Here is a 27162-nt window from a genome sequence, read left to right as displayed (position 1 = left end):
TATTATTATTATTATTATTATTACAAAGAAATTGCAACCTAAAACACAAGAAGCTTTTGTCATCGTTTCTGTTCAGGTTAGTTTTTAGTCACCCACACTGCCACCAAGTATCTTGGTGCCAGCTGTTGAAAAAACATTCTGAATCAGTCGATGCAATTTACAATAAAAATACATTTAGGCTGTTGTACTTCAGGACATTTCAAGGCCATTACTTATTTAAGGAGTTGAATCTGTACCTCTACTTTTACCAGTTAGTTAGTTAGTTAGTTAGTTAGTTAGTTAGTTAGTTAGTTAGGTTTTATCTATAGTATCGGTATATCAGTATCTGCACCTCTACTTTGGTACATACTACATACATACTTTTGCTTTTGCTATTTCTTGGAAATTATGACGATAAATTGAAGCGAATGAATGACTGAAAAAAAATAATAATTCCATCCTCTCGCTGACGTATGAGACGTGGATGATGAAGCCCCTCCCCATATCTGACGTCTCGCTGGGAACACGGAAGTGCGCTCGCTGCTCTGCTGCTGTGCACTGCATCTATTTTTTATGCAGACTTCCCAGTATAAAGACGCATTCTGAAACGCCGACGACATTTTTATTCCCCCCCGAGTGGTTTTTGTGTTGCCAGTCACGTAAGTACCCTTGTGTCTTCCTAGCGGTAGGTCTCTCTGTAACCGGGGAGAGTCAAACGGCACCACCTTACTGTAGCTAGTCAGCGTTAGCTGTCAGAGCTCTACATATTATGCTGGATTCGAGGCACAGTTATCACGATCAAATGAAGCTGCGCAATTTGGATTGTTCCTCGAAAAATGCCTAAATCGTTAGCAGATACTGATCTGATTTGTGAGACCAAGATGGGTTTCATTTTCACAAGTTCGTATGTATGTTTAATGCTCAGATTAAAAGATGAGATGATGCAGTAAGACATTGAGTCCACTTCCATTCGTTTTGCTTTGCAATTATCATTCCCACTTATTTTTATAGAAGTCTGTATGAAAAGTTCTTAAACCATTGCCTTGCAGGTGGGTAGTACCTTTCAGAGTACATTTTTAAAGAACTAAGGAGTAAAGTACAATTCAGTCCCTTAATATATTGCACATATTTGCAATGTGCATATTGCACGTGGCATTATCCTGATGACGATATTTTGTTGCAGCGCTAATAGGGTCACATATGTGCAGGAGCCCAGATGACTTTGGCTGAGAGATGGGCTTAAATAGACAAACAACCATTCACACCTGCTACCTAGTACAGACAATTTGAACCCACAACCTCTGGACTGTATGGTGGATGTGCTAACCACTTGGCAACCATGCCACCTACAGTAGAAGATCTCAATCCAGTTAAACACTGACTAGTGGAAAATAAGGTCAGAAAACGTAAAGTATGACCTCACAATCAGTTCAGTGAGCGTCAAAGTAACTTTTTGGTTGGGTAGTTTGTGTAAAATCTGTGTGAATAGGATATTTATAGTTTGCTGTTTTTACCAGGTAAGATGCCCTCTAGTAGTGTTATGTTATCTGCTGCTTCCTTTCATGCAAATTAAGTAGTTTGGATTCTAGCTGACGGTTGTGTCAGGAATGGTGTTCCGCATGAAAACTGCGTCAAAATAACCTTTGGTTCATGTAACGTTCATATTTGAGCTCAAGTGAAGTATACGGCGCAAGGCAGAGTTCACTTGCAAGTGCACCAAACCTTCTTAGTGAAGCAGTTTTAGTTCACACAAAGGTTCGTATGATTGGATTTGCACTCAACATATGTTTAACCAGAGCGAAAGGATGAAGTGACTAGCCCGGGAGTAGAAAACTTGTGACAGGAAGTTTTGTGGCAGTGCAGCCATCCAACAATTTCTTGGCAGCAGTGGGTGAGGGAGTCAATTTGTTGTTAAATTTCAGTATCTAGGAGACAAGAGTATTTCAGTGCCGTGCCAGCTGGAAATGATACGAAGTTGAGTCAGGAGTTGACCGTCGGTAGCCACAGGGATGAGTGAGCAGCTGCTTCTCCTTCTGCTGCAGAAGGCGCCAGTGAGTGAAGATTGTGGTGTTGAAGAGACACCAAAGGCCAGGCAGTCGACTACTAAAGTTAGTGTTTGCTATAAGTTGTCTGCTTAGGTCCTACGGTTTGGGTTGTTCAGATGGACTGTATTCTTATTACATTGCACAGTTGTTACATTCTTCTACTTTAAATATTATTTCTGTTTCGCATGGGGATTTTTTTTTTCTTCAAACATATTGGGGCTTGACCATTAAGAGTGTATGTTCAACCTTGGAGGTTCCACCTACCTAAGTTAAAACCATCATCAGAACACCAAAAGGAACATTGATTGTTATCAGCTTTACAAATATTATCAGAATCAAGCACAAGCTGAATTAACGTTGATCACATCTCTTCAAAAAGATTAATTTTTTCTCCATGTTAATTAGTCTGTGTTGGTGTATGGCTGGGAACTGCAGGGCAATTTGGGCTTGAGTCTTTACTGTGATACCGTAAACCTTGTTAGAAAATATATTTAGAAAATCAAACTATTTAGCATTGCTAGAAGACAAGCCTGAAACGTGTTCATGCTTGACTGGTCATAGTGTAAACAAGGTGTGACTGGCTGCTTACTTGGTGTTGTTTGGCTATGACTTGAGAACTATTTTTGTCTTGGCTTAAGAAAAAAGAGAAAAAAAAAAGGCATTTCACAGCTTGTAAGGCTTTACGAAATGAATTACTTTCCAGTTCAGTAGACGCATGTCAAAGTTGGCTGCTCAGTCGAAAGATCAATTTGAGGGAAATTGATCTTTTTTTTTTTTTTAACCTTTAACTTTACTTTTAGTTATTATTTATGCCTGACCTGTCTGCCTATTTGTGTCATGGTTTATATTTTTCAGTTAAATGCTGATTAATGTTCTAAAGCTGGGCACAGAAACTGCAACCATTTTTCACTCATACATTAAGCAACCCTTTCAGGTCAACAACTTTTATTTAGGTGGTTTGGCTCTATTATACTTTTATTTTTTTATTTTTATTTATTTTTATTTTTTTAAAGTATCCGTTCCCTTCATAATTTACATCTTCAGTTTGACAATTGTTGTCAGCAGGATATTGATATTTGTCATGATGCTTCATCTCCTGTGCTTTATGGATCTTCAGATGTTTAATTGTCTCATCTTCTGACAGTGATGAATTTTCTGACAGCCCGCTTCAAAATTTAGCTGTCAAAGGTAACATTATACCTAAAGAGTTCACCCTTTTTTTTTTTCTTTTTTTTTTAAACACAAAAATTTGCCTCTTGAGGTTGATTACATTTATTCTTAATTAAATTCATATGTATAACTTTGGCAGTCATGCCTATTCCTGAAGTGCAGTAGGCAGCCATTATTTATCTTTATGGTAGTACTACAGTAGTCTATCACAGAAGCAGATAAAGTTGCCGCTTAATTTTTAGGATTATATACTGTATGTAAACAAAGCAAGGGTTTGCTTCAATATAAGTGTTTTGTCTTGACACTCTTCTTCTATGCAGAATGTTCCGCTTGCGGGCTCTGTCCGCTGTCTGGGTTGGCGTGTCACACTTGTCCCGGCGCTACCACAGTGGGGCAGTGAGAGGGTCAGCTCGAAGGAGGGTGATGTTGGCAGCTCTGGTCGGTGTAACTGGTGTCTCTGCTAGTGCTGGACTGCTCTGGAAAAGGTATGATTGAGTTCATAGCGAATGATTAACGTCAACATCAAGACCATATGTCTAAATAAAATAAATTTTAGGCTAAAGAAATTCTGATGAGGCAGCCAATTTCAAATTGAATACTTTTTTGAAATAAATATTTAAAAAAATAATAAAAAATAAAACAGCACAATTACCGTGCCGTATTCCAAATTGTCCACCCTACTAAGCTTGTATTCATGGGCGAATAGCACAACATCATAGTCGGTTGTGTCGTTCCCCCCACCCACACACACACACACACAGTGCATTCACATTTTAACTTATTCACTCCCAGCCATTTTCACTGAAGCAGCCCTCCTCACTCCCGGCTGTTTTACTTATTTATTGATTGATTGAATTATTTTTATTTTATTATCTGTTCTCATTGCTGCTGGACATGTAAATTTCTCAGAGGGAGCCATCCCAAAGGGATCAATAAAGTCAAGTCTAAGTCTAAGTCTACTGGATTCTAACTGATCTTGCAAGGCCCATAGAATATTGTGTTCTATAAAAACATGGAACCTACCAAAAGAAAGATTAGAGTCTCTTCTTCTTTTCATTTGTTTAAGTTTTGCAGAAATTAGCATTAGAATATAGCTAAGTTTCCTCATTATTCACAAACCTGTTGAAAACACTGGGAAAAGAAGTTGTTGCAACATGGTCCTGGTTGGTCTCTTATACTCTGCTGCCACCTGCTGGCTGTTTTTGTAACAACTACCATTGCTTTAAGCGACCGCTTCAAGGCAGAGGCTACATCAAAGCCTTATGTATGATCTAGCATTACAAAAAATCATAACAAATAAAAAAAAATACATGTAAATATTTGGGACTATGGCAATATTTAAAATAAAACGGGGTTATACGTTTTTGGGAGCAAATAAGTTAAATGACTTACACAAGTCATGTGACTCATCTATAGTTGTGACAAATTAAAATGCGATTTACCAACCACATTCATGACACCTCATATGGCACCTAGTGCTACTGACTAGTCCCTTGTAAAATGTGGCGCAGTGTGTTTTGATTGCTGTCCGATGCTAAGTAGACTGGTGTTTGTTTAAGACAAAGTGGTGAAGAGGGTATTCAACTGTTGACACGAGATCCCAATGGTCATACAATAACCGTCTTGCAAGAGCCAGGATGATGGATGACGCCGTGGGGTGTTTCCAGGCTCTCACCCGAGTCGCTGTTCTGTTTGTGTCTCATTAAACCAAATTTTTATTCAGCCCACCCCATACTGTCTCAGTTCACCATTGTTTCGATTTGTCAATTATGATATAGAAATTGTGGTCTGGGGCACAATATGGCGCTTTTATTTTAACTGTATTTAACACCAATACAATGGTCCACATAATCCATCATATTCCTGACAGGTTCAACTGTATTTGTAACATGCACGTCGATGTTTAACCACCAGATTTCCCACAGTTTTTCATCTACTTCGAATCTTTCTGTTGTCCAAAACTAGAGCGTATGCTGATGCAGGGCCATACGTCCGACATTCCCAGCCACAAGATGGAGAAGCTGATTTTGCGAGGGCTTCAGACCCCGAGTCGGAGAAATCAGTGGAGGCCAGCAGTAGTGATGACGAGGCCAAGACTGAAAGTGGAGAAGGGAAAAAAAAGAAGCAACGCTCCGGATTCCGTGACCGCAAGGTAATCAATAACCAGTCAATCCCACCAATCAGCCATTCTCCCGTTTGATTCCCTGAATGGTTCATCAAAAGCTTCTGCAGCAATATGCTACATCAGAGTGTGTTGACAGAATATTTTACAGATGTAATCAGCTTGCATTTATGTCATCATAAACAACAGGGCTGTTAATTGGGGCGCAGAAGAAGATTAATTGTTCTTCTGTTTACAGCTGGTTGATTGTTGGAACATCAGTCAATGGAATGGGGATTTATGAGTAAAATGGTGCAAAAAGTCTCAGCTTCTGCTGAAATGTCTGGGGAAATGTCTGACTGTATTTGAGTCATGTCACAGTTTTATTAACCAACAGATTGCAAAATAGTTATTGTGAATATGGTCTTGTTCAGTCAGGGGTCACCACATCAAATAAAACATGTCTATGAAGAATAGGTTTGGAGTTTCACATGATTTTTACTTATTACCTTCTGGTTTTCAAACATTCAAATCAGCATGTAAAACTAAGTTGACTTGAATTTGACTTCAGATGCGACGTAATGTCATGTGCAAGCAAAAAAAGAATGAGTCGTCCACAGAACAATTTCAACTAGTGGGGCTGAGCAAGCCATAGCCCAGAGCATGAGCATGAGGATGAGGGCGATTACATTGCTACCAAGGGCATTTCTGTCATCTCTGTTTTTAAACCCCTCGCTCACACCAGTTGTTACTTAGACCCTCCTTCCTTGGATATTCCCAATGTAATGTCTGGTAAATAGTGTGAACAAACTCTTGAGTCATGTTTTCCAACTCTATTTGTGCATGTCTCTTATTAAATCAGTGTGTTACAACCTGAGAAAGTCAAATCTTAACAATGTTTTTCCCCACAGTGTTTAAGTAGTCCACTCAGTCATTCAGTGTCACATGGAATAAACTGCCTGTGTGTGTCCCTGAACAGCTGCTGCATTGTGAAATGCGCTGCAGTGCTGCTCCAATTTCAAGCATTTTCCAGAAATGGGGGTGACTAAACAAACATTAATGGGCTCATGACTGTTGTACACATTATTATTGCTTTTAAGCGACTAGGGGTGGGTGTTACATTGGGTTATTGTTGAGATTTATTTGTGTTTGTGTTCAGCGCACGTCACAATTTTATTTTCCCAGCATGTTTGCATTGATTGTGCTTAAAAGGGTACGCAATCTTATCATTAGTCAAAATTAATTTATACATTTTTTTTTTTAGATAGTTGCCAAATCAAACTGAAAAATATACAAGTAGTAACTTTTTTTACTTGCTCTTGTTTGAGCTATCAAGTGAGGAACATTTACTGTGTTTGGCAGGTGATGGAATACGAGAATAGAATTCGGGCCTACTCGACCCCGGACAAGATTTTCCGCTACTTTGCCACCTTGAAGATTATTGGTGAGCATGGAGATGCTGAGGTCTACATGACGCCCCAGGACTTTATACGCTCCATCACGCCAAATGAGAAGCAGCCAGAGAGTGAGTCACTTTTCTGCCATCATCACAGCTGAATTTTGTCACAGAAATTAGCCCTTTTATGACCTTTTATGCATCATTTTCTGTTGTTCCCGCTCATTTCTCCTCCGGTTTGGTGCTTAGACAGACAGAGGTGTGCCCTTGTTTGTCCTGCATTCCATAATAAGCTATGAAAGAAAGTAGTTGCAGAGTTCATGATCATAAGGAAGAGTGGGGTGCAAATTAAATGCTGATGTTTCATGCTTGTCATTTATGGCTGTAAATAAAATATGTGATGAAAGTGTCATGTCAGTACATGTGTGCAATTGGCTTTATGGGCACAATTCTTCTTGTAAGTACTGTACCTGAGTTGATTTCATTGAATACATAAATAAAACTACATATTCTGCCTTTTGTTTCATCCTGATCTTCGAAAAACCCAACGCGCGCTTGGTCATTATGGCCAAATAATAGTGTATGCGGTATAGACAAGATGTCTGACACACTATCCACTATGTTAGCCTCATTGTAGTTTTTTTTTAATGGAGTGATAACAGTTAATGATCAATGGAATTGATAAATGATCAATGTTTCCCTTTGGTAGAAAAATAAGCCTGGTCATGATTGCTAATCCAAGCCAGATGATGCAAAGCAAACGGTAATGGTCTCCTTCGTGGAAACGTGGATGGACTGACATTATATTGATAAATATTTTTTTTTAATCCCTTTGTTGACATTCTTATGGCATCTTACAACTCTTGCAGTATTAGAACTGTATTCAGAGACGAGTGTTGACGAATGATCACATGTCTTGAATGTGACTGCCGATGATTCCTTTAAACAATTTGCTATGTGGAAATGGTTTGTTGATGACCGTTATTATTCACTTGCACATGTCAGTGATCTCCAGAGCTAGAAAAATGTTAGTGCCATTTGCTGTATGTCATGCTGCAATGCATCACATCTTGTACTTGTAGTGTGTCTCTTCTGATGTGAGGCATTTTTCTTTTTTCAGATCTTGGGCTTGACCAGTTTGTTGTGAAACGCTATGATGGAAAGGTAAGATTTGGATGTCATGGTGATGAGGGTTGAATCTAGCTATAAGTTTGTTTTTTTTTGTTTATTTTATATACCATGTGTGTATATTTAGTGCTTTGATCTGGATTTTTTATTTTTTTATTTTTTGCTATAGTGGTGCCTTAATTTTAAGTTTAATTGTATTGTAACTTTGTTGCTTATAACTTAAATTGTTAGTCCAGTCACACACACTATGGTCCATTTGTTCTCTCTATCTCTCTATCTCTATCTCTCTCTATCTCTATCTCTATCTCTCCCTCTCTCTATCTCTCCCTCTCTATCTCTCCCTCTCTATCTATCTCTCCCTCTCTATCTCTATCTCTCCCTCTCTATCTCTCTATCCCTATCTCCCTCTCTATCTCTATCTCTCCCTCTCTATCTCTATCTCTCTATCCCTATCTCTCCCTCTCTATCTCTATCTCTCCCTCTCTATCTCTATCTCTCGCTCTCTATCTCTATCTCTCCCTCTCTATCTCTCCCTCTCTATCTCTCCCTCTCTATCTCTCCCTCTCTATCTCTATCTCTCTATCTCTCCCTCTCTATCTCTCCCTATCTTTCTCTCTATCACTCTCTATCACTCTCTCTCTATCTCTCTCTCTATCACTCTATCACTCTCTCTCTCTATCACTCTCTCTTTCTCTCTCTCCTTCTCTCTCTATCTTTCTCTTTGTGTTTCACTCTCTCTCTTTGTTCTATTTCTCTCTCTGTCTTGCTTTTTTCTTAATTTCCCTCTTTAAGTACATAAGAGTTTGAGCTATTCTTTACTGAAAAGGAACATTCTGTAGTTTGTGCAACGCTCAGCAATACATTATGTTCATTGTTTAGCCTCTTTTGTCCCTTTTTTTTTTTTTTTTTAAGACCATGTGTTGCCTTTATGTGCAGGCCAAATTTCTGCCCACATGGATTTGTCTGATACTGCATTTAGCTTTTGTTGTTTGAGATTTCCCCTCCAGTGTGGCCAAAGAGCTCCCCGACGATTCTCTGCCCGCCCTTTTGTTTTTTTTGCCCATAGCCACATTAAGCGTAGATGAAACGGCTATGGCCTTGTGTGTGTCCTGAAGCGTTGTAGCTCGAGGGTGAAGCAAAATTTTCAGGTGGGATTTGGCTACTTTGATAGACTTTAGTCATTGGCAGAGGAGTCAAATACCAAGCTAAAAATAGTATCACTGTCTCGGTTGTCACATGATATAAAATAAAATAAAAACAAATACAAGATTTGCAGCTGCGGCCCTATTTTGCCTCCCTTAAGTGGAAGAATTTCAACTAGTATGGATGTTATATGCACCTCAATAGTCCCTCTCTGGTTGTTGCTCTTTTTCTCCAGGTTCAGCCTACATTTAAGGCAAACGCAACACACCCAGTGTGACTGTGACTGAACAACTAATGTATTTACTGACTCACCATGTGTTTTATTTTCCTACCCTAAGAGAGGTATTCTAAAAGTATTAACAGGATTTCATGTCTCTGCTTAACACGCTATGTTATTGTGTCCATCATTGTGTTTTCTCCACCCGCCATATTGATGTGGGTGTACTTATCATCACCACAATTTAACATTGTAACCTGCTGTTACCATTTTTCTTCTTACTGTTGTTGATTCTGTCATGCTTTTGTCTTCCGGCTCGTTCTCATAACAAGTAATCCCTCCATTTTCTCTCTTCCCCTCCTTGTTAATAACTATCTTCCTCATAACCCCTTCTTTCAAAATCTTCACCTTGTCTGTCTTGAACCCCGTCCCCCCGTCCCCCAATCATTCCATCTGCTACCCCCTATTTTCCAATCAAAACCTCCCCGCTCCCTTTTCCTTGCTTCTTCTATCGTCCTTGCCCCAACCCTGCTTCTGCCCCTCCCCCTCTTCAGGACTTCTGGCAGGTATGGGGTGTGTGCTCAGCGGCATGTGTGCACCTGAATGAAACGCTGCACATTGTAGTCAAAACTTAATCCTCGTGGTTCTTTTAGTCCATGTGTGCCTCTCCTGTTTGTTTATACTCTTTTTATTATTCACTCTTCCCTCCTAATGCGGACAGCCACTTTTTAGTGCAGGGGAACAGTTAACCTATTTGTTAATATTTCATATTTTCATTTAGAAAATTTCAAAATCTCAGCATTGGATGCCATGGTAACAGGAATTTGGCTTTTCATTTAATTAATTTCAGTAATAACTATTGCTCTGGAACTACTGGATGGATTTGGCTTAAATTGGGTATACTCCTACTTGTCTGCAAAAAGGTTCATTTTACTTGATGGTTTTGATGGCTGGAGTTGGGATACCGCACCACTGATAGTCTTTAGTAACATTGGCTACAATTATCTTGGGAAACGGTCACTACAAATGGTTGAAAAATCTTATTTGCATTAAATATAATGTAAAAGCTCTGACATTTTTAAGCTTTTTCTTGGATAGTTTTTTAAAATAGCGTAACTGCAAATGTTTTATGTTGTATATGAATGATGAAAAATCCTGATAAAAAAAATCTTTTTTACCTTTTTATGGGTTAAAGCGTGATGTTGAAATATCATTTGAGACCCAATTCCAATGGGGTCCAGAATCAACAAAAGTCTTGTAATGGATCAAAATTTGTATATTCTAATTATATTAATTTAACAATTACTTCAGCTTTAAGTTTTTTTGTTTTTTTTTTAAAGCAGAAATCTTGACCAAAAACTACAATGTCTCAGAAATTTTATTTCATTTGGGAAAGCATTCCAGTGTTGAATGGCAGTAAAGTAAATGTTGTGGCCTGTTTGTCGAGACACCTTGGTACACATTGTGCAAACTTGAACTGGTGCTATAGCTGTGTGAAACCCTACATAAGCGTGGTGTTCTTTCATATATGATGGACATTTGTTGCTATGTTAGCATTTGAGTTGCTTAATAGCTATTTATTGAATTTATTTGTTATGGAGGCTTTAGAAACATTTTAAGTGCTCGTTTCATGTTTTTAGGGAAATTCCACAAAGATGGTGGCCACTTGTCAAGTTGCTAGCGTAAGGATTGTTGTATAACTGAATGTTGTTTTAGTCACGGTATTTTACCACACTGTCCTTCTGTTAATTTTTGCTACTGTTACACAATAGGATGTTAACTCAAGTATCTTTGGACAACACTAGGTAATGTGAGAGTTACCTGCATGCAATGCATCACCAAATGTAGGAAAATGTATAAACTCTATTTGGTCTGGAGCAGCTCAGTCAGGTTAAAACCTCTTAATAATGAGGGGGCGTCAGTTGTTGATGGTGACACAAAACGCGTTGTCTAGTGTTTCAGCATTATATTAACTGAAACTCTTTGTTGGCAATTATATGACAGATCTCCCCAGTGCTCTTTGTGTAAACCTGGAACTTGCAGCTGTCTGCTATATCAACCTTACTAAATTATTCAAACTTAAACTTTCCACTTTCCCTTAGAATTACAAAACACTTCTGCAGCAGAACGGAGAAGCAACTAAAGTTAGATTCTATAAATCAACTGCAAAAGTTTCAAATTTATAAATCGTAACATTGCTGTTCCCCTGCACTCTTGTTCTTGATAAATAATTTTCTCCTTCATCTCCTTCTATTTCGTTTCTAAGAGTTATGAGCAGAAGCTTTCTTCGTGCTTTGGTTTGGCACCCATTTCCTCAGCATGCCCTGTTACCAGTGTCTTCCTCAGAAAGTAGCTGGTGGCGGCGCCCTCTTTCTACGCATGGTGGCAACACAGGGGCTTTAGGACCCAGGAATTTGCTCTGTTAGCTAGCACTGAGGCTGTTTCGATGTGCTTCACCAATTCATCTTTTGGATTGTTCAGATGTCACTACTGCATGATGCCTGAAGAGCATGGTGTAAAATCACTCAAGGAAGGAATTATGTACATTTAAAATTGGTCGAAACTGTTCATGCTGTGGCCTTCTGAATGAAAGTCACGGCGTCTGTCAGTGTTACTGAGATTTTGTGTGTGCGTGCGTGTGTGCGTTTAATTTCTTATCACCCGAGCTGTTATCATGTTCACTCATTCTGATTTCACAGGAAGTTCCAGCAGGCTTCTTGTTGGGCTTAATTTAAATCGCTATGTTCCTCCACGTGTTCAACAACTTCATATCTGTCGATGGATATCACATAAAACAGTTACATAATAATTTCACCTTCATCCCTGTTTGCTGTGCTGATCTACAAGAGGTTTTGGGTCACATGGTTTATCAGAGGGCTTGTGAGGCAGCTGCCATTTCTCAGCAACCGAAATATGTCGGCGGCACATTCTGCATCAGAATCAATTCTTCGTGTTCCCAGAATAATCATGAGCTATTAACAGCACACCTGTTCTGTCAGTTCTCTAAGGACCAAACACAGACAGTTAATATATTCTCTATACCCACACATCCACCCACATGCTGTCTGCGGTAATTTTGTCCCAAATATTATTGCATCGAAGCATTTAACCTATCAGGTCAGAGAGACATTCTGTTTGTATGTGTTCAAGTACAGAAGCTAGTTTTCTAATCATGCGTGGATGGAGGTCTGGGAACAAGTGACATTTCTTGTTCTATGGTTAGCGATACATTTCATTTTTGTCATTGCTGCCACCCTTTTGTTTTGGCATTGTAAGGAAACAAGTTCAAAAGAAAGGAACATTGAAGTCACACATATTGACTTTTGAGATTCTAACACTTTTGAGGCATTCAACTTAATAATTTTGTAAACCTGTCATCTTTATTTTTGTATAGTTTTTCAATTTATTTAACAAATACAGAAGTGAAATAACTGCTTATCTGACAAATATCTCATTAAAGTGGAAGTTAACGCTAAACATTTCTTGACTATGTTCTATGTGACCTCACTAGTCTAAACATAACATTCTGATTAATATTACATTTGTGGAATATGAGTCATGAAGCAAAATGCAGCCATTTTTATCCATCTCAGGGGGCGTCCATTTTACCACTTGCTGTCGACTGAAGATGACATCACAGTTGCTCAGGTATCAGGCAACGGCCAATCACACCTCATCAGTTTTCTGAATTTGTTTTCTGTGATTGGTTGTTACCTGATACCTGAGCAACTATGATGCCATTTTCACTCAACAGCAAGCGGCAAAATGGCCGCCTTCTGATATTGACAAAAAAAAAAACAACTGCTGGATTTTGCTGCTTAACTTGTATTCCACGAACACAATATTAACTAGAATACTGTACTTAGCCTAGTGGGGCTGCATAGGACATAGTGTCATTTTGTTTTATTTTTTTTATTTTTTTGGGGGGTGACTTTCCCTTTAAAAAAAGAAAACACACACGTGTCAGAAATATTCATCCTTTCACCATCATCAACGAAATTTGTAAGCTTAGCTTAAATGTTTTCAAATGTTTCAGCAGGTATTGGAACATGTACGTATGTCATCTTGCAAGATTTGTGTAGCCTCATGTGATATAATCAGAAAGTGCCAGTTGGCGTACGAGCTGCTGGCAAGACCTCTGAACGATGAATCTGATTTGTTGGACTTTTGAATTTAGTTCAAATGTGTCGAGCGCAATGCTCAGGCTGCTAGGAAACCAGAGGAAATTAGCCTTGACTAAGCTCTCAACCTCCTGCGACTTGTATGGTTATACATAACTGTGAGTCATTTGACATCATCGTCAGCAGCTCTGTCACAACTGTTTGTGCCTTGACTCGTCAGTTGCACTCATAATTTTCATGCAGCCATAAGCTTAGGTCGATGCAGAGAGATCGGTATGAACACAAGAGCTGGCTTAGCACCGATATTTAATAAGGAAGCATGCTCAGATTTACACTGACAGCTGTGATGTTGACACCAATCAGTAGGCACGCTCTGTCAAGTGAAGCGCTATCTGTTAATTAGCTTGAGGACTAGTAATGAGGGTTACAGTCATTTGCGGATCAGTAATTAGAGATAACACTACAATTGCCGCTAAATACAGACTATAATTTCTAGGAATTTGGATTTTTTTTTTTTTTTTTTTTTTTCTTTTTTTTTAAACCTGAATTAAGTTTTTATTTAATTGCATTTGACCTTTTGGGGGGGAAAAAAAAGAAGCTTTTTATGATCAGTGGTCTGACATCAGAGCCTCTCCTTTTACCAATGTTGTATACATGTGGCCCAAAACCAACCTCTATTCATTTTATTTTATGTATTTCTGTATTTAGCCTTTACCTTAAAGTCATTGCTAAACTGGGAGTAATGGTTTTGTTTTTTTCTCTTAACGCCTTTCTCTGTTTTTCTGACTTATACCTGTTGGTCAATCAATCACAACTATTATTGTACACTAATCTGTATGTATGAAAGATATAGATCTACATTATAGTTAGGAAGGCCCAGGTGCAATGAATGCAGTGTGATCAGCCTCCTTGATATTTTTCATCTTCAATTTACATTTATATGAATTCAAGCTGCAGGCCCGGCTGGATTGTAGTCTGTATTCGTTGTCATGTTATACTGTTTTATGAATTGTTTAAATTATGAGGAGAGAGTTAAAAAGATGAGGGATCGATCTGGTTTAGTCTCAAAATGTTTGTATCAATATATGTATGTCAAATTGAAACCACTTTCGAATAGGGATGTAACGACATCCAAATATCGCGATACGATATTTTTCACGATATGAAGCTCACAATACGCTAATTATCATGATATTGTGTGGAGGTTGGCGATATTTAAAATATATAAAAAAGAACAATATTGTGCTTTTGTACATAACAGCAATACATATAAACTATCTCCAGTCTAATAAGACTTAATATTGAGGGACTTACTCGCTATTGCAAGCACACATTGAGTTCCTCCACAAATTGACTCACTTCACAAGCATATTACGTTCCCCTTCATCTGACAATTAGTGTCTTTTAAACATAGAAGGGCCAAAACATCCCTAATGAAAATTAAACTGCACTAAAAAACTAGCCCCCTGAGGGCGCTACAACTGCACCAATGGAAATCAACCAGACTTTTTTTTTAACAGATGTGTGACATTTTAAATATCGTGAACATGACGACGACGATATTGTGGCAGTTTTAATATCACAATATCACGATATTGCCGGTATCGTTACATCCCTACTTGAAAATATACTCTAGAGTATAATCTCAAAGATCAAACACAATCCATGCATTTTTTTGTGATTAGCAAAGAAAAAAATCAATTTGAGAATAATTATAGTTGGTAGAATCCATTCCAGAGCAAACTATCATGTCATTAAATGTTTTGAGTATTATTTCGTCTTACAATAAACTCATCAAAACACTCTCTAAACTTAAGGATGGATAATAGAGATGTTCGATGCCACTTTCTTTCAGACCGATACCGGCTTAAGTACTTTTGACCAGTCACCGATACCATTACCATGTACTGATACCACTTTTAATACATAACATTTCTCCAAAAAACAAATAACAGATAAGTTTAAAGAAAGACCTATATGTCCTGATTAATTTTTCTGAAAATGAATGAAAATAATTGCAATTTTCTATTCTTGTAATTTCCAGTTCTTGATCTTAAAGCGGCCACAAGGGGGCAGCTGATGCTGTTATCGGTACTCGCCCAGCCCTAATATGAAACATTGTTGCTGATGCAATTTTTTAATTGCCACACGTTTAAAATTAAATCAACTAATAATCAAATGCAACATAAATTAAGTCGCTAGTCAATTGGCGGGTAGGGCAAGATGCTGACATAGCAGTGTATGTATTTACTCTCCTTGAGAAATTGATAGTCACTCACAGAAGACCGACAGTCACATCCAGGAACAAATCAGCATGTGAAATTTGTAATACTGAAACATTCAGTAATGCATTGTAATGTCCAGCGGATGTTCTTCCTCTCTCACAACATTCTTCTTTTCCTACCACTGTCCTGTCATTTTAAAAAGAAATTACTGTATGCCAAATTTGTCAAGCTCCCAAATGTTATTTGAGGTTCCACTGTACGATGGACAATGTGATAATACCGTGGCGCAATAAGATTTGAGAGTCTCAAGCTCCACTGGCCATTACCAAATGATAAATCGGTTGTATTCTGGGGTGGTCTTTTATTATCATTGTTTTCATTTTATTTTTATACGAAATGTTTTCTTCGTGTAGATGTGTGCATTTGTCTTGTGTGCAAGAAAGAGGGTGTGATCCATGTGTGTCTTCATCATTCAAGACCCTGCTTAAAACGGCAGAGGCCATGCTATTCTCTAACAGTTCTTTCTCATCCTTCCTCTTCCTCTGAAATGGACCTCCTACAGACGGAGGTAACTCCACCAGGGTTTTAGTGTGCAACCTCTGACCTCTCCCTTCCCAAGGCATGCGCCGTCTATTATATTTCCACTCTTATTTGGTGGAGCGGCCCACTAGTGGGCAACCGTCTTATCTATTTAGCCTTTTCTTCACCGAGTGTGCATGTGATTAGTTCACACTCTCATGCAAGGCTGTAATTATACACATGCTAACCGAAAAAAAAATCAGCGTTATCTGTGTTTGCGTGTACACGTGTATAAATGTGTGTGTGTGTGTGTGTGTGTGTGTGAAACCGAAATCCCTTTGTTTGTAATAATACCTTTTGGTTTGTGTTCCAGATGTATTATCAGTAGTGCGTATGTTTTGTGCTGCGGTCTTGTGATGTTTCCTCTCTTGTTGTGTCTATTCCACACTGTGAGTACGGCCTCTGGTATATACAATTTGTACGCACACTAACTATTTGTCACCACCAACCTCACCTGCCTGAATAGCCTCATGTGTATGCAGCACTTGCATGACTGATATTGCACTTAATCATCATAACATATTCAGTCCAATGCACACTGGTTCTCTTGTATTTTTTTTATTTTTTATTTTTTTGTCTTTGAGGGTAGCCTGCAACGGGTGTAAATCTCATAGACACTGAAAGCTTATAAGGCCTGTTCTGAATAAAGTACACTCTTTTAATATGTTTTCTTTTGTTTGCCTCGGGCGATTTGAGCAGAAGATAGCCCAAGAGAGGGAAAAGTTTGCAGATGAAGACAGCATTTTTTATACGCTGGGAGAATGTGGCCTCATCTCCTTCTCGGACTACATCTTCCTCACCACTGTGCTGTCCAGTAAGTGCAGATTTATTTATTTATTTTTTGTTCTTTTGACCAACATTCCTCAAATTCATCTCTCAAATCTTTTCTGTCATGTATTTAAAGGGAAGGTTAACCCTAAAATGTTCTTTATTATATGTTCTATGCAACCCTATGCTGGAATATGAATTGAACAGCAAAAACCACCTGTTATTAGTACGGGTGTCAAAAGGAGTGAATTAATTAAAAGTTCCTTTAACGGCACAATTTTTTTTTATTTTTTATTTTTTTTATATAATTAAACACGCGATTAATGACCGCGTTTACTTGGAATGCCTACAGGGGAATTCCATTCGCAACACAACAGACAAATTTTGCAGTAATAAATTGAATAATAATGTATATATTTGTGGAGACTTGGGTCAAGATGTATTTTACAATGTTAAAAATGTGCAAAAAGTTACTTCATTAAAGATCAGATGGCTTTTAATATAAACTGTCTTACAAATGCAATTATGCCATCTAGTGGCAGAAAAATGACCCACACAAATCAATATCACACTCATTTTTAATTTTAGCTCAATTTTATAAATTATGAAATTACTGTATCAATGATGAATAAATGCAGCCATATTTCTATTAGTTTAACATTTTTTCCCACTTTTATGTTAACAAGAGTAATTATGCCATCTAGTGGCAGAAAAATGACCCACACAAATCAATATCACACTCATTTTTAACTTTAGCTCAATTTTATAAATTATGAAATTACTGTATCAATGATGAATAAATGCAGCCATATTTCTAACATTTTTCCCCACTTTTATGTTAATAGTATGAAAGCATAGAAAAATAAATACATTATTGTACATTTTGAACAGATAAAATTTGCAATTAATTGTGAGTTAACTATTGAAGTCATGCAATTACGATCAAAAATTTTCATCACCTGACACCCCTAGTAAGTAGCCATCTCAGGGACGGACATTTTGCCACTAGATGTCAATTGAGAATGACACCCCCCCCCCCCCCCCCCCACACACACACACACCCACACACACCGACACCCCCCCCCCCACACACACACACACGCACACCCCCACCTCTCCACCATGACTATAAAGATTATCATTTGTCTATAAAATTGTTGAAAGAACACCTCTGCAGAGAAGCTAATACTCCCTTGCGGATTCTGACAACGCCACTGCCACCTACTGTAGTGGATGTGCAAATACTCTTTATTCTAGTAAAATGATGATGATTAATAACCCAAAAATGCTATTTATCGTCACCAAAATTCTTCTCTACTCGTGTCCACTTAATTCTCTAAAAACATCAAAACAATTGCCGCTGTGTTTTGGATTTTATGGACATGAAGGCTTTTCTCACCATACAGTTGTGCTCATGTAAATTTGTGAGAGCAACTGTATGTACTATATACACCTATTGTTTATATACATTAATGCAGGACAAGATGTAACAGTATCAATGTAATTATGACATTATTTCACATGGATGATAGTTGGCTCAAAATTAGAGAGCGTCTGATAAAGAATACCTGAGCTCGTTTGAAGATTGAAGATGCAGCAGTTGATGTGTAACGTGATGCGAGTCAGTATTGAACTTTTTCACGATCTTCGGGGTCGCTCAAGTGTGATGTGTCATTTCCATATTACTTTATCGATTTCAGAATGCATTTCCTTTTGTGTGTGTGTGTTTGTGTGCATGGTCTGCAGCTCCCCAGAGGAACTTTGAGATTGCTTTTAAGATGTTTGATCTCAACGGTGATGGAGAGGTCGACCTGGAGGAGTTTGAACAGGTTTGTCTGTCTGAGATCAGCAACATTAATTGCAAAAAGCTTGTCACACACTAATGCAGGCAAGACGAGAGCACTCTGAGAGCACAAATCTCCTCGCAGGCTTTCACATTTGTCTACGGTAAAAGTAATGAGATGATTTTAAGATCATAATAGCTAGAAGGAAATAAAGTTTCATTCAGAGGTTGATATAAATTAAACTCAAGAAAATATAAGAGCTTAATATTAAAAACAACCTGATCTGATACATTTGAAATGTATGCACTGACTGCGCATGACAGAAAGCAACATAGTTACAGTTTGATTATCATTTCACGATGTCCATCTAGGTCCAGAGCATTATCCGCTCTCAAACCAGCATGGGCATGAGACACCGCGATCGCTCCACCACAGGCAACACTCTCAAGACAGCCGGCTGCAGCTCGGCACTCACCACCTATTTCTTTGGAGAAGACCTGAAGGGAAAACTCACCATCGGCAGCTTCCTGGAGTTTCAGAGGAAGCTCCAGCATGATGTGCTTAAGCTGGAGGTAACACTCAGGCCGTTTTTCCGATAATGGTTTAATGGGGGGGACATAGCAAAAGATTGTTAACCATAAACATAAAAAAAACTTCTCCTTTTATAGTCATTCATGGCTACTGCTTGATGTTGTCGAAGAATATGGCGATTGTGTTAATTAGCATGGGAGTAGAAAATTTAAAATTGGTTATTATTTGGCTTCTTTTTTTTTTTTTTTATTAAATTTTGAAAAACTTAAAGGATTGCATAGTTTTTCTATTTACAAATACATAAGTGAAATAACTGCTTATCTGCCAAATATCTCGGGGGAAGTCAACCTTAAACATTTCTTAGCAATATTATATTATATGTGACCTAACTAGTCTAAACATGACATTCAGATTGATAATATTTTTATCCCTCTCGGCACAGCCATTTTTCCATTTGCTGTCGACTAAAGATGACATCACAGTTGCTCACTGCTCAGGCAATGACCAATCACAGCTCACCTGTTTTCTGAAGCTGATCTGATCTGAGCAACTGTGATGTCATTTTTACTCGACAGCAAGTGGCAAAATGGCCACCTTCTGATATTGATAAAAACTGCTGGATTTTGCTAGTTAACTCATATTCCACTAACGCAATATTAACCAGAATTCTGAATGTATATTAGAGGGGCTGCATAAAACATCATGATCAAGAATTTTTTTTGAGGGTTGACTTCTCGTTTTATTTATTGTACAAAACTACAGGGAGTGATTTATAGCTAATAGTTACTTTACTGTACTTAGTGGTCATTTAACTTTTTAAGACATGCTGCTGAGTCTGGTAGCTCCCTGAACTGTTAGAATTTAAAAACAAAGATGTCTGTTGTCTAAGACAAAAAACAAAACAAAAAAAACCTCTGGTTTCTTTTTTATTTATTTTTTTATTTCTCCTTTTCTCTCTAACGAGAGCTCGGTATTGTTCATTCGGTCATTCGGTAGTCTTACCGATTCAACATGTCATCATCATTGCTTTCATCATTTTTTTTTGTGTGTGCAAATGTGCGTGCACATGAGTTTGTGCTCATTAATTCATCTAAAACCTGTTTAAAAAAAATAAATAAAAAAAATCCCATAGCCTTCGCCTTAACCGAATACTTAAGTCGTGAAGTTGTCAGGAGACCAGAGGAAGGATCAGAGAAAGATGAAACAAAGTGAAATCCAGCACCGACCAGACACCACCTGCTACCCACAGAGTTACAAACAGAAACATTTAAATTCCAACAAATTAGGGATAACTAAAGAGACCAGAGGAAGGACTAAATGAAGGATACATGGAGCAGAGTGAGTCTTAACAGTCTGGTTTATTCAGGGACTACAGAAATCAGCAAATTATTATACTATTATTAAAATAGTTGTCGATTAATTGATAAATTTTGACTCCTATACTGCCATCATGTGACATAGACTGCAACGCAAGTCATGCTACCTTGCGTTTGGTACAAAGTTTTTACATGCAATGCAGAGTTTAATTACATAATTCCTATGTTCACTCTTTTTAATCCGGTATAAATGACCGTAGTTTGTCTTCCTGCCAGAGAGGCTACTTTTGGACACGAGCCTTACAAACTTGAGATGCTTCATCTTAGTTTGAATGATCAGCCCCTCTAGTATTCCTGTCTGCCTTATCGTTTGCGTAGTAACAAGCCACCCCTTGTGTTAGGAATTAGCATTTTAAGAGGTCGGCACATTCTGAGGCGAAGAAGGAAGGCTGCCGCGCGGCTGTCAAGCTGCCGCGGATATAAATCGCCAGGATTGACCTGACAGAGCCAAGGTCCACTACCTCTGAGGGGAAAAAAACGGGGAAAAAAACCGTACAGCCATTCCCGTGCTTGATTCAACTTGAAGCCTGACACCGGAATTTACCGTTTCCCATCATTCCGCGCCAGCCTATTAAAATTTGTTTGTTCTTGTGCACCACACTCACTTCTCATCAGTCTCTCCTGCCACCTCCCCCCAGTTTGAGCGCAACGATCCGGCGGACGGGCGAATCTCCGAGAGGCAGTTTGGAGGCATGCTGCTGACTTACAGCGGCGTTCAGTCTCGGAAGCTCAAGCAGATGCAGAAGGGGTTGAAGAAGATGTTCAAGGATGCACAGGTAGGCTGTGTGTGTGGCAGCCTTGCTAATTGTCCTACATGTAAGCATGTGTGACAGCTTGTGTGCCTGAGGGGGTTTTGAGTCCTAGCGGGGAGCTAATACACATGAAGGTTATCCACCTGGCCAGGCTTCACTCTCATTCCCCATTTTTTGTCATCTAATGTTACTCTATTTTTCTTATGATCATATGCAGAGCATCAGTACACAGCACATGCACTTTTATTTATTTTTTTTTAACTCCTAATTTTCTTACTTTATTTTATTCCAAACTGAGTATCAAATGACTTAATGAAGGTTCTTTCATGAGGGACAGTTTAAATTTACTTCTGTGAGCCGTTCTCACGCCAACTCGGATCTTAACATTTAAAGTGCATGAAATTGACGGCTGAGAGAACAGGGAGACAATATTAAATATTCTAAATCAGGGATGGGTAACTGGTGCCTAAAAAATACATTAAAATTAATAAGTGTATTTATTTATTTACTTCCAAACCTCCAAATTTTTTCAAAAAACACTGATACGCATTCGAAAAATGAAAAACACGGGGCAATATGAAAAATTATTCCGGGATAAACTGTGAAAAATCAAAATATGAATATATATATATATATATATATATATATATATATATATATATATATATATATACATATATACATATATACATATATATATATATATATATATATGTATATATATATACATATATATATATATATATATATATGTGTATATATATATGTATGTATATGGAAAAAAATGAGTGCAAACTGCGAATTTGCAGGGGTTGACTGTAGTTATATGGTAAAATCACCAATCACAACTAGATGGCAGACTTGTCTTAGATGAGCTTAACCCTGGGTCTTATCCTGCCCTATACCACGTTAGTAGGCTCAATAATTTTTTGTGGATTTGAAATGATATGCAGGTCAAACATAGTTGCTCAATAATAACACTTTGAGAGTTGATGTACACATACACATGACTAAACACTCGATGCAAATAGTTCGTAATATTTGTCAAATGTAAACATTTTACTGGTGAGAATGGATTATGTTTTCATCAAAAGCACATTTTCGTGTTGGTATTTTATAGAACAAAAGGAGCATTTGGATGCTAGAGGCATCACTAAAGCAAAAATTATTAGCATAAATGTCACTGTGGCCATAAAATATACTGTCACAAAAAGCTTGTTTTCTGCCATTTTTGGTTCATAATAGGTGATTTGGATGAAATCCACCAATGTTGTACTGCTGATTACTGAAAAGTGGAGGTAGAAATTTATTTAATTTTTTTTTTTGGGGGGGGGGGGGTGTGTTTATCTTTCATTTGGTAGTTTCTGTATTTACATAGTGATGAAATATAATGTTCTCTGAACCTTGAAAGATCAGTCAGAATGCTCAAAATTGGCTGGTAGGTCCTCGGGGTTTAAATTTTATTTTTTTTTTAAACATGGCATTCAGAGTGAACGTTGGTTTCTTGTTCAGCAGTTATGTACTGTCCTTGAATGCTCATTTTTTATGCGCTAGCACTTTGCACAGGAAAAGACAAGAATATACAATATGAGGTTATCAAGTTGTTTGCTGAAAACTCTTGTAGTTGGATTTGGATATTTATTTATTTTTAATATATACATGCATCAAAAGCTATTGTGGAAAATTAAATATATTAAAGAGCACATATTTAGTCCATATCAAAAATAGTATTATTGTAACACATTTGATTAGGAAATGTGTGGTCTTATGTGGCCCCCCACTAGTGCTGATAAAAAATTGTGCCCTCCCCCCAGCATTTAATTTCCCATCCATGTTCTAAATGTTGAATTGTAAATGTGCACATTGACTCGTCATGCCCAACATGTTCCATGTCCTGTGCTGGTTTCATGCTGGTTGCACTTGACTGTAATGATCCTTCAAGCCTTCCTATGGAGAGTTGTGCTGAAGGATTTGATATCCCCACTGGTGTTGCAATAAAATACATCGCATCACCTCCCCTTTTGAGATAACATACATCACATGAATGGCTTTCAGCTTTCCTCGCGATTTTGCCGCAGATAATAAGCTGAGCTGGGTAATGCGTATGTATTATGCATGTGGGCCTGTTCTGCTGACACTCCACAGCTCACAGTGCAGCCATGCATGCCCAATGCTTCGGCCCATTCGCGTCACACAGATCAACTGCCGCAATATTTGGATGACCTCTGCGTTCTTTTTGCCGTGAGCCGGTCACGGCTGCTTACATGTTGCGTGGCGTTTCGATTGTTTGGCTTTGATCCCATTCAGCCTTGTTGATGCTTTGGCGCAGGGCATCACGTTTGAGGAGGTGGAGAATTTCTTCACCTTCCTGAAGAATGTCAACGATGTAGACACGGCGCTGAGTTTCTACCACATGGCCGGAGCGTCCATAGATAAAGGTAAACACACTTTTCATCAGCTGCTTTCATTTCCTTCATCTTGTAGAGCTGTAAATCATCTCGCACGCTCAATATGAGTTGTTTAGGAAATCTGCTCTTACCAAAACAATAATGCTCAGTTTTGATTGACACTGGTGGAAAGGTATTACTTAACAGTGTTTGATTCATTTCTCAACATAGAGGTTAAGAAATTTTATTTATGCTTTTAACTCGCGATTAACCCTATAAAGTCTGAACCATGAAAATAATGAGAGAAAATTCCGATTCTTTGTAAATAGAGTATTGGTCCTTTTTGAAAAAAACAAAACAAAACAAAACAATTTTATTTATTTTTTTATTTTTTGGGGAAAATCAACTTCCACATATGACTTCTGATTTGTCATATTTGATACATCCGGTCACATTGAATCATCCGGTGCTTTCAATTTGTACATTTATAACTGTCAAAAATATAATCATAAACAGATATCAAACATAGTATTTTCAAAAATCAGAAAGAACATTTCCCACTATTAATAATAATATAATATGGGTTTCTCTACTCTCTCAATTGAGGCGATCTTGCAAGGTCGCTGGAAAAGCCATCATATGGATGATACTGCCCTCTAATGGATTATCCGAGCAATGCATGTGTCAGATCATATACGTCAGGGCATTAATGGGGAGAAAAAATACTATACTCATGAAATAGAGGGCTCAAAATGTCTTGTAGTTAATACGATGTTTGGTGTTATTTAATGACTGCCCCTAACTTGGAAATCCTGTACTGGGGGAATTTCAGTCGCGACACAGCAGACGCGTTCACGTTCAAATTTAACAGTAAGAAATAATAACCCATATATTTGTGGAGACTAAAAATGTGTATAATTTTACAAGTTACTTCATGTTAAAGATTAGCTCGTAATAAAGAAAAGAAAAATTCACTGAGCTTTTGTCTTGTAAATTAAATTATGCCTTCTAGTGGCGGCAGAAAAATGACCAACACAAAGCAAGATCACTCGTTTTTTTACAGTACACGACATCTTTATAACTTTAACTCAATTTTATGAATTATGAAATTACTATATCAATGACTGAAAGATGCAGCCATGTTTCTATTAGTTTCCACTTTTTTGTTAACAAGAGTATGAAAACTTATATTTTATTGTACATTTAAAAACTAAAATTTGCAATTGTGTTAACTATTGATGTCATGCGAATTATGATTAAAAATTTTTTATCACCTGGCACCCCTAATTTTCATACATTTATAATTTGAGTGTCAATAATATGTGTATTTAAATAATGAATACAAACAAAGCCATCTGTTGCGATATGTTGCTTGACTTATATTGAAGAAACAGAAAATCATTTATCTTTATCGATGCAATGCATCATGCAATATTTTTGCTCATCTAGTCACGGTCAGGTATGCACTATTTTTCAAGGTGCATTATGGGATATTTTGATTCCACTCTGTTAGGGGATAACCTATAGTCACTATGCATTCTTTTCAAATGGTACTACAAAATGGGGAACTCGCCTAAGAGTGGAGAGGTGGGCCAAAAAAGGCTATTAATAGAATCATTTGTATTAATTTGATGGCAAACTTTTTCTTCCCTCCCATCCTCCTTCATACACCATCTTTCCCGCTCTTCCGTTTTATGCGCTTTTGAAGCGTACCCATCAATATTGTGGATGAGATGAAATAGATTTTCAACATTTTATCATCTGCCGGGGGCTTTTTTCCACCTCCTTGCTTTCTGTCTTCATATTCACCGCCCCAAAATCATCCTCTCAGTTAGAGTTGGTTCTCAGTTTGGTACACGCTTGATGCTGTCAGCCCTTCGTCCTCATTTCCATATCTATCGGACTGTGAGTGGCACTCCACTGCTACTGATCCAAAGGCAAAGACTGGCAGCGTCTTGCCAATTATGCGTCCACCACACGCTGTCATCCTTCTCCATTAATGAGTTTCCCGCTCTGTGGTTTTCCTCCTCGCAGTCACCATGAAGCAGGTGGCCCGCACTGTCGCCAAGGTGGAGCTGTCGGATCACGTGTGCGACGTGGTCTTCGCCCTGTTCGACTGCGACGGTAGGTGGCTCTTCTGTAAGCAGTCATCTTGTTTATTTTGCTTCTCCCTCTCAAGTGCCTCCCCGCCGTTCCCCTTCAGGAAACGGCGAGCTGAGTAATAAGGAGTTCATCGCCATTATGAAGCAGCGGCTGATGCGTGGGCTGGAAAAACCCAAAGACATGGGCTTCACGAGGTTGGTGCGCGCCATGTGGAAGTGCGCTCAGGACACCGCCTGGGACTTTGCCATGCCAAAGACATAATGGAGAGCAAAGGAACGACGCCATTAGAGACATTTTTGTTCAACACTTTGAAGGACTGCAGTCGTGAGGGGCGTCGCGAAGCATGCAGTGTGCCTGTCAGACAAATTTGTGTGATGGAAAATGTACATATTGTTGCCATATTCATTGGAGCATTACTCAAAATCTTGAGTCTTATTTGACCCATATGAAAAATATTGATCTGAATTAATAGCTAAGTTTGATAGCATATCTATAGTTAGCTTATTGTGCTGTTGAATATTTTTTTAATGTCACTCTAAAATGTATTCATGTGTATTAATATATTGCTCACTTAAACACTTTATAAGAAACGTTATGCAAATTAAAGATTTGTATTGACTTGGATTTTTGCTTTATAGAGCCATGGGAAAAAATGGAGACCACCCGTGTTTGTTTATTGTTCATTTTAAATGTCCAGTGCAATTAAAGATACAAAAATAGATCATGTCATTTTCCAAGGATTTTCTTAATATCATCATAAGATGGTGTGGCATTGTACTGTTCTTTTAGGCATGCCATGTTTTCTTTTATTCACTTGATACATTTACTGGCGCCAGACAAAATGAACAAGAAATAAAACAGAGGTCTCATTTTTTTCCGATCTTTGGCTGTAGAATGTACATTTTGAACATGTGATATACTTGTACATGGCTTCTAGTCCTTCATTCAAAAGGGAATGACCATTTGTGTTGTCAGTTTACTTTGGAGAACTTCGAACATCAGACAATTCTGAAATACCACAACAAAAGTACAAATTGTTATCAACCGAATGGTATTACTGTGCCACCTGGTGGCAACCGAGTGCACCACCACAGTACTGGTCTTGACAATACGAAAAGGATGTTCGACTCATTGATTCATTTTCAGCAGTAAAACGTTATTTTGTTCAGAATTACTTTGGTAACTTTATTTTTCGTGAACAATTAAAAATTAGAATAAATAAAACTAAGTTATATATATCGTATATTCTCTTGCTTGCTTTTTGTTTTTCTTATTCTTCACTGCACGACTGATTTGTTTCATGTACAGCACTTTGTATACAGCAATGCTTGTTTTCAAGTGCTTTATAAATAAAGTT

General features: G+C 38.0%; 1 protein-coding gene across 3 annotated transcripts; it reads left to right on the top strand.

Annotated features, from left to right (window-relative positions):
* Positions 1-473: 473 nt before the first annotated feature.
* Positions 474-27048, top strand: micu1 (mitochondrial calcium uptake 1). 3 transcript variants are annotated; one of them, XM_077496400.1, is made up of 13 exons: positions 474-638; positions 3515-3679; positions 5160-5346; positions 6658-6820; positions 7812-7855; positions 9734-9745; positions 16804-16918; positions 18619-18701; positions 19028-19228; positions 21202-21339; positions 23645-23753; positions 25737-25826; positions 25906-27048. In XM_077496400.1, exons 2-13 carry the CDS (start codon positions 3516-3518, stop codon positions 26064-26066), a joined length of 1467 nt encoding a protein of 488 aa, XP_077352526.1. In that variant the 5' UTR covers positions 474-638; position 3515; the 3' UTR covers positions 26067-27048. The 3 variants fall into 3 exon arrangements, with proteins under 3 accessions (XP_077352526.1, XP_077352527.1, XP_077352525.1); XM_077496401.1 differs by lacking the exon at positions 474-638 and adding an exon at positions 16088-16093; XM_077496399.1 differs by lacking the exons at positions 474-638; positions 9734-9745.
* The last annotated feature ends 114 nt before the right edge of the window (positions 27049-27162 follow it).

Source organism: Festucalex cinctus, chromosome 14 (genome assembly GCF_051991245.1).
Source record: "Festucalex cinctus isolate MCC-2025b chromosome 14, RoL_Fcin_1.0, whole genome shotgun sequence".
Lineage (NCBI taxonomy): Eukaryota > Metazoa > Chordata > Actinopteri > Syngnathiformes > Syngnathidae > Festucalex > Festucalex cinctus.
Note: the sequence above shows the minus strand (reverse complement) of the source record. Positions and strands in the feature narration are given on the sequence as shown.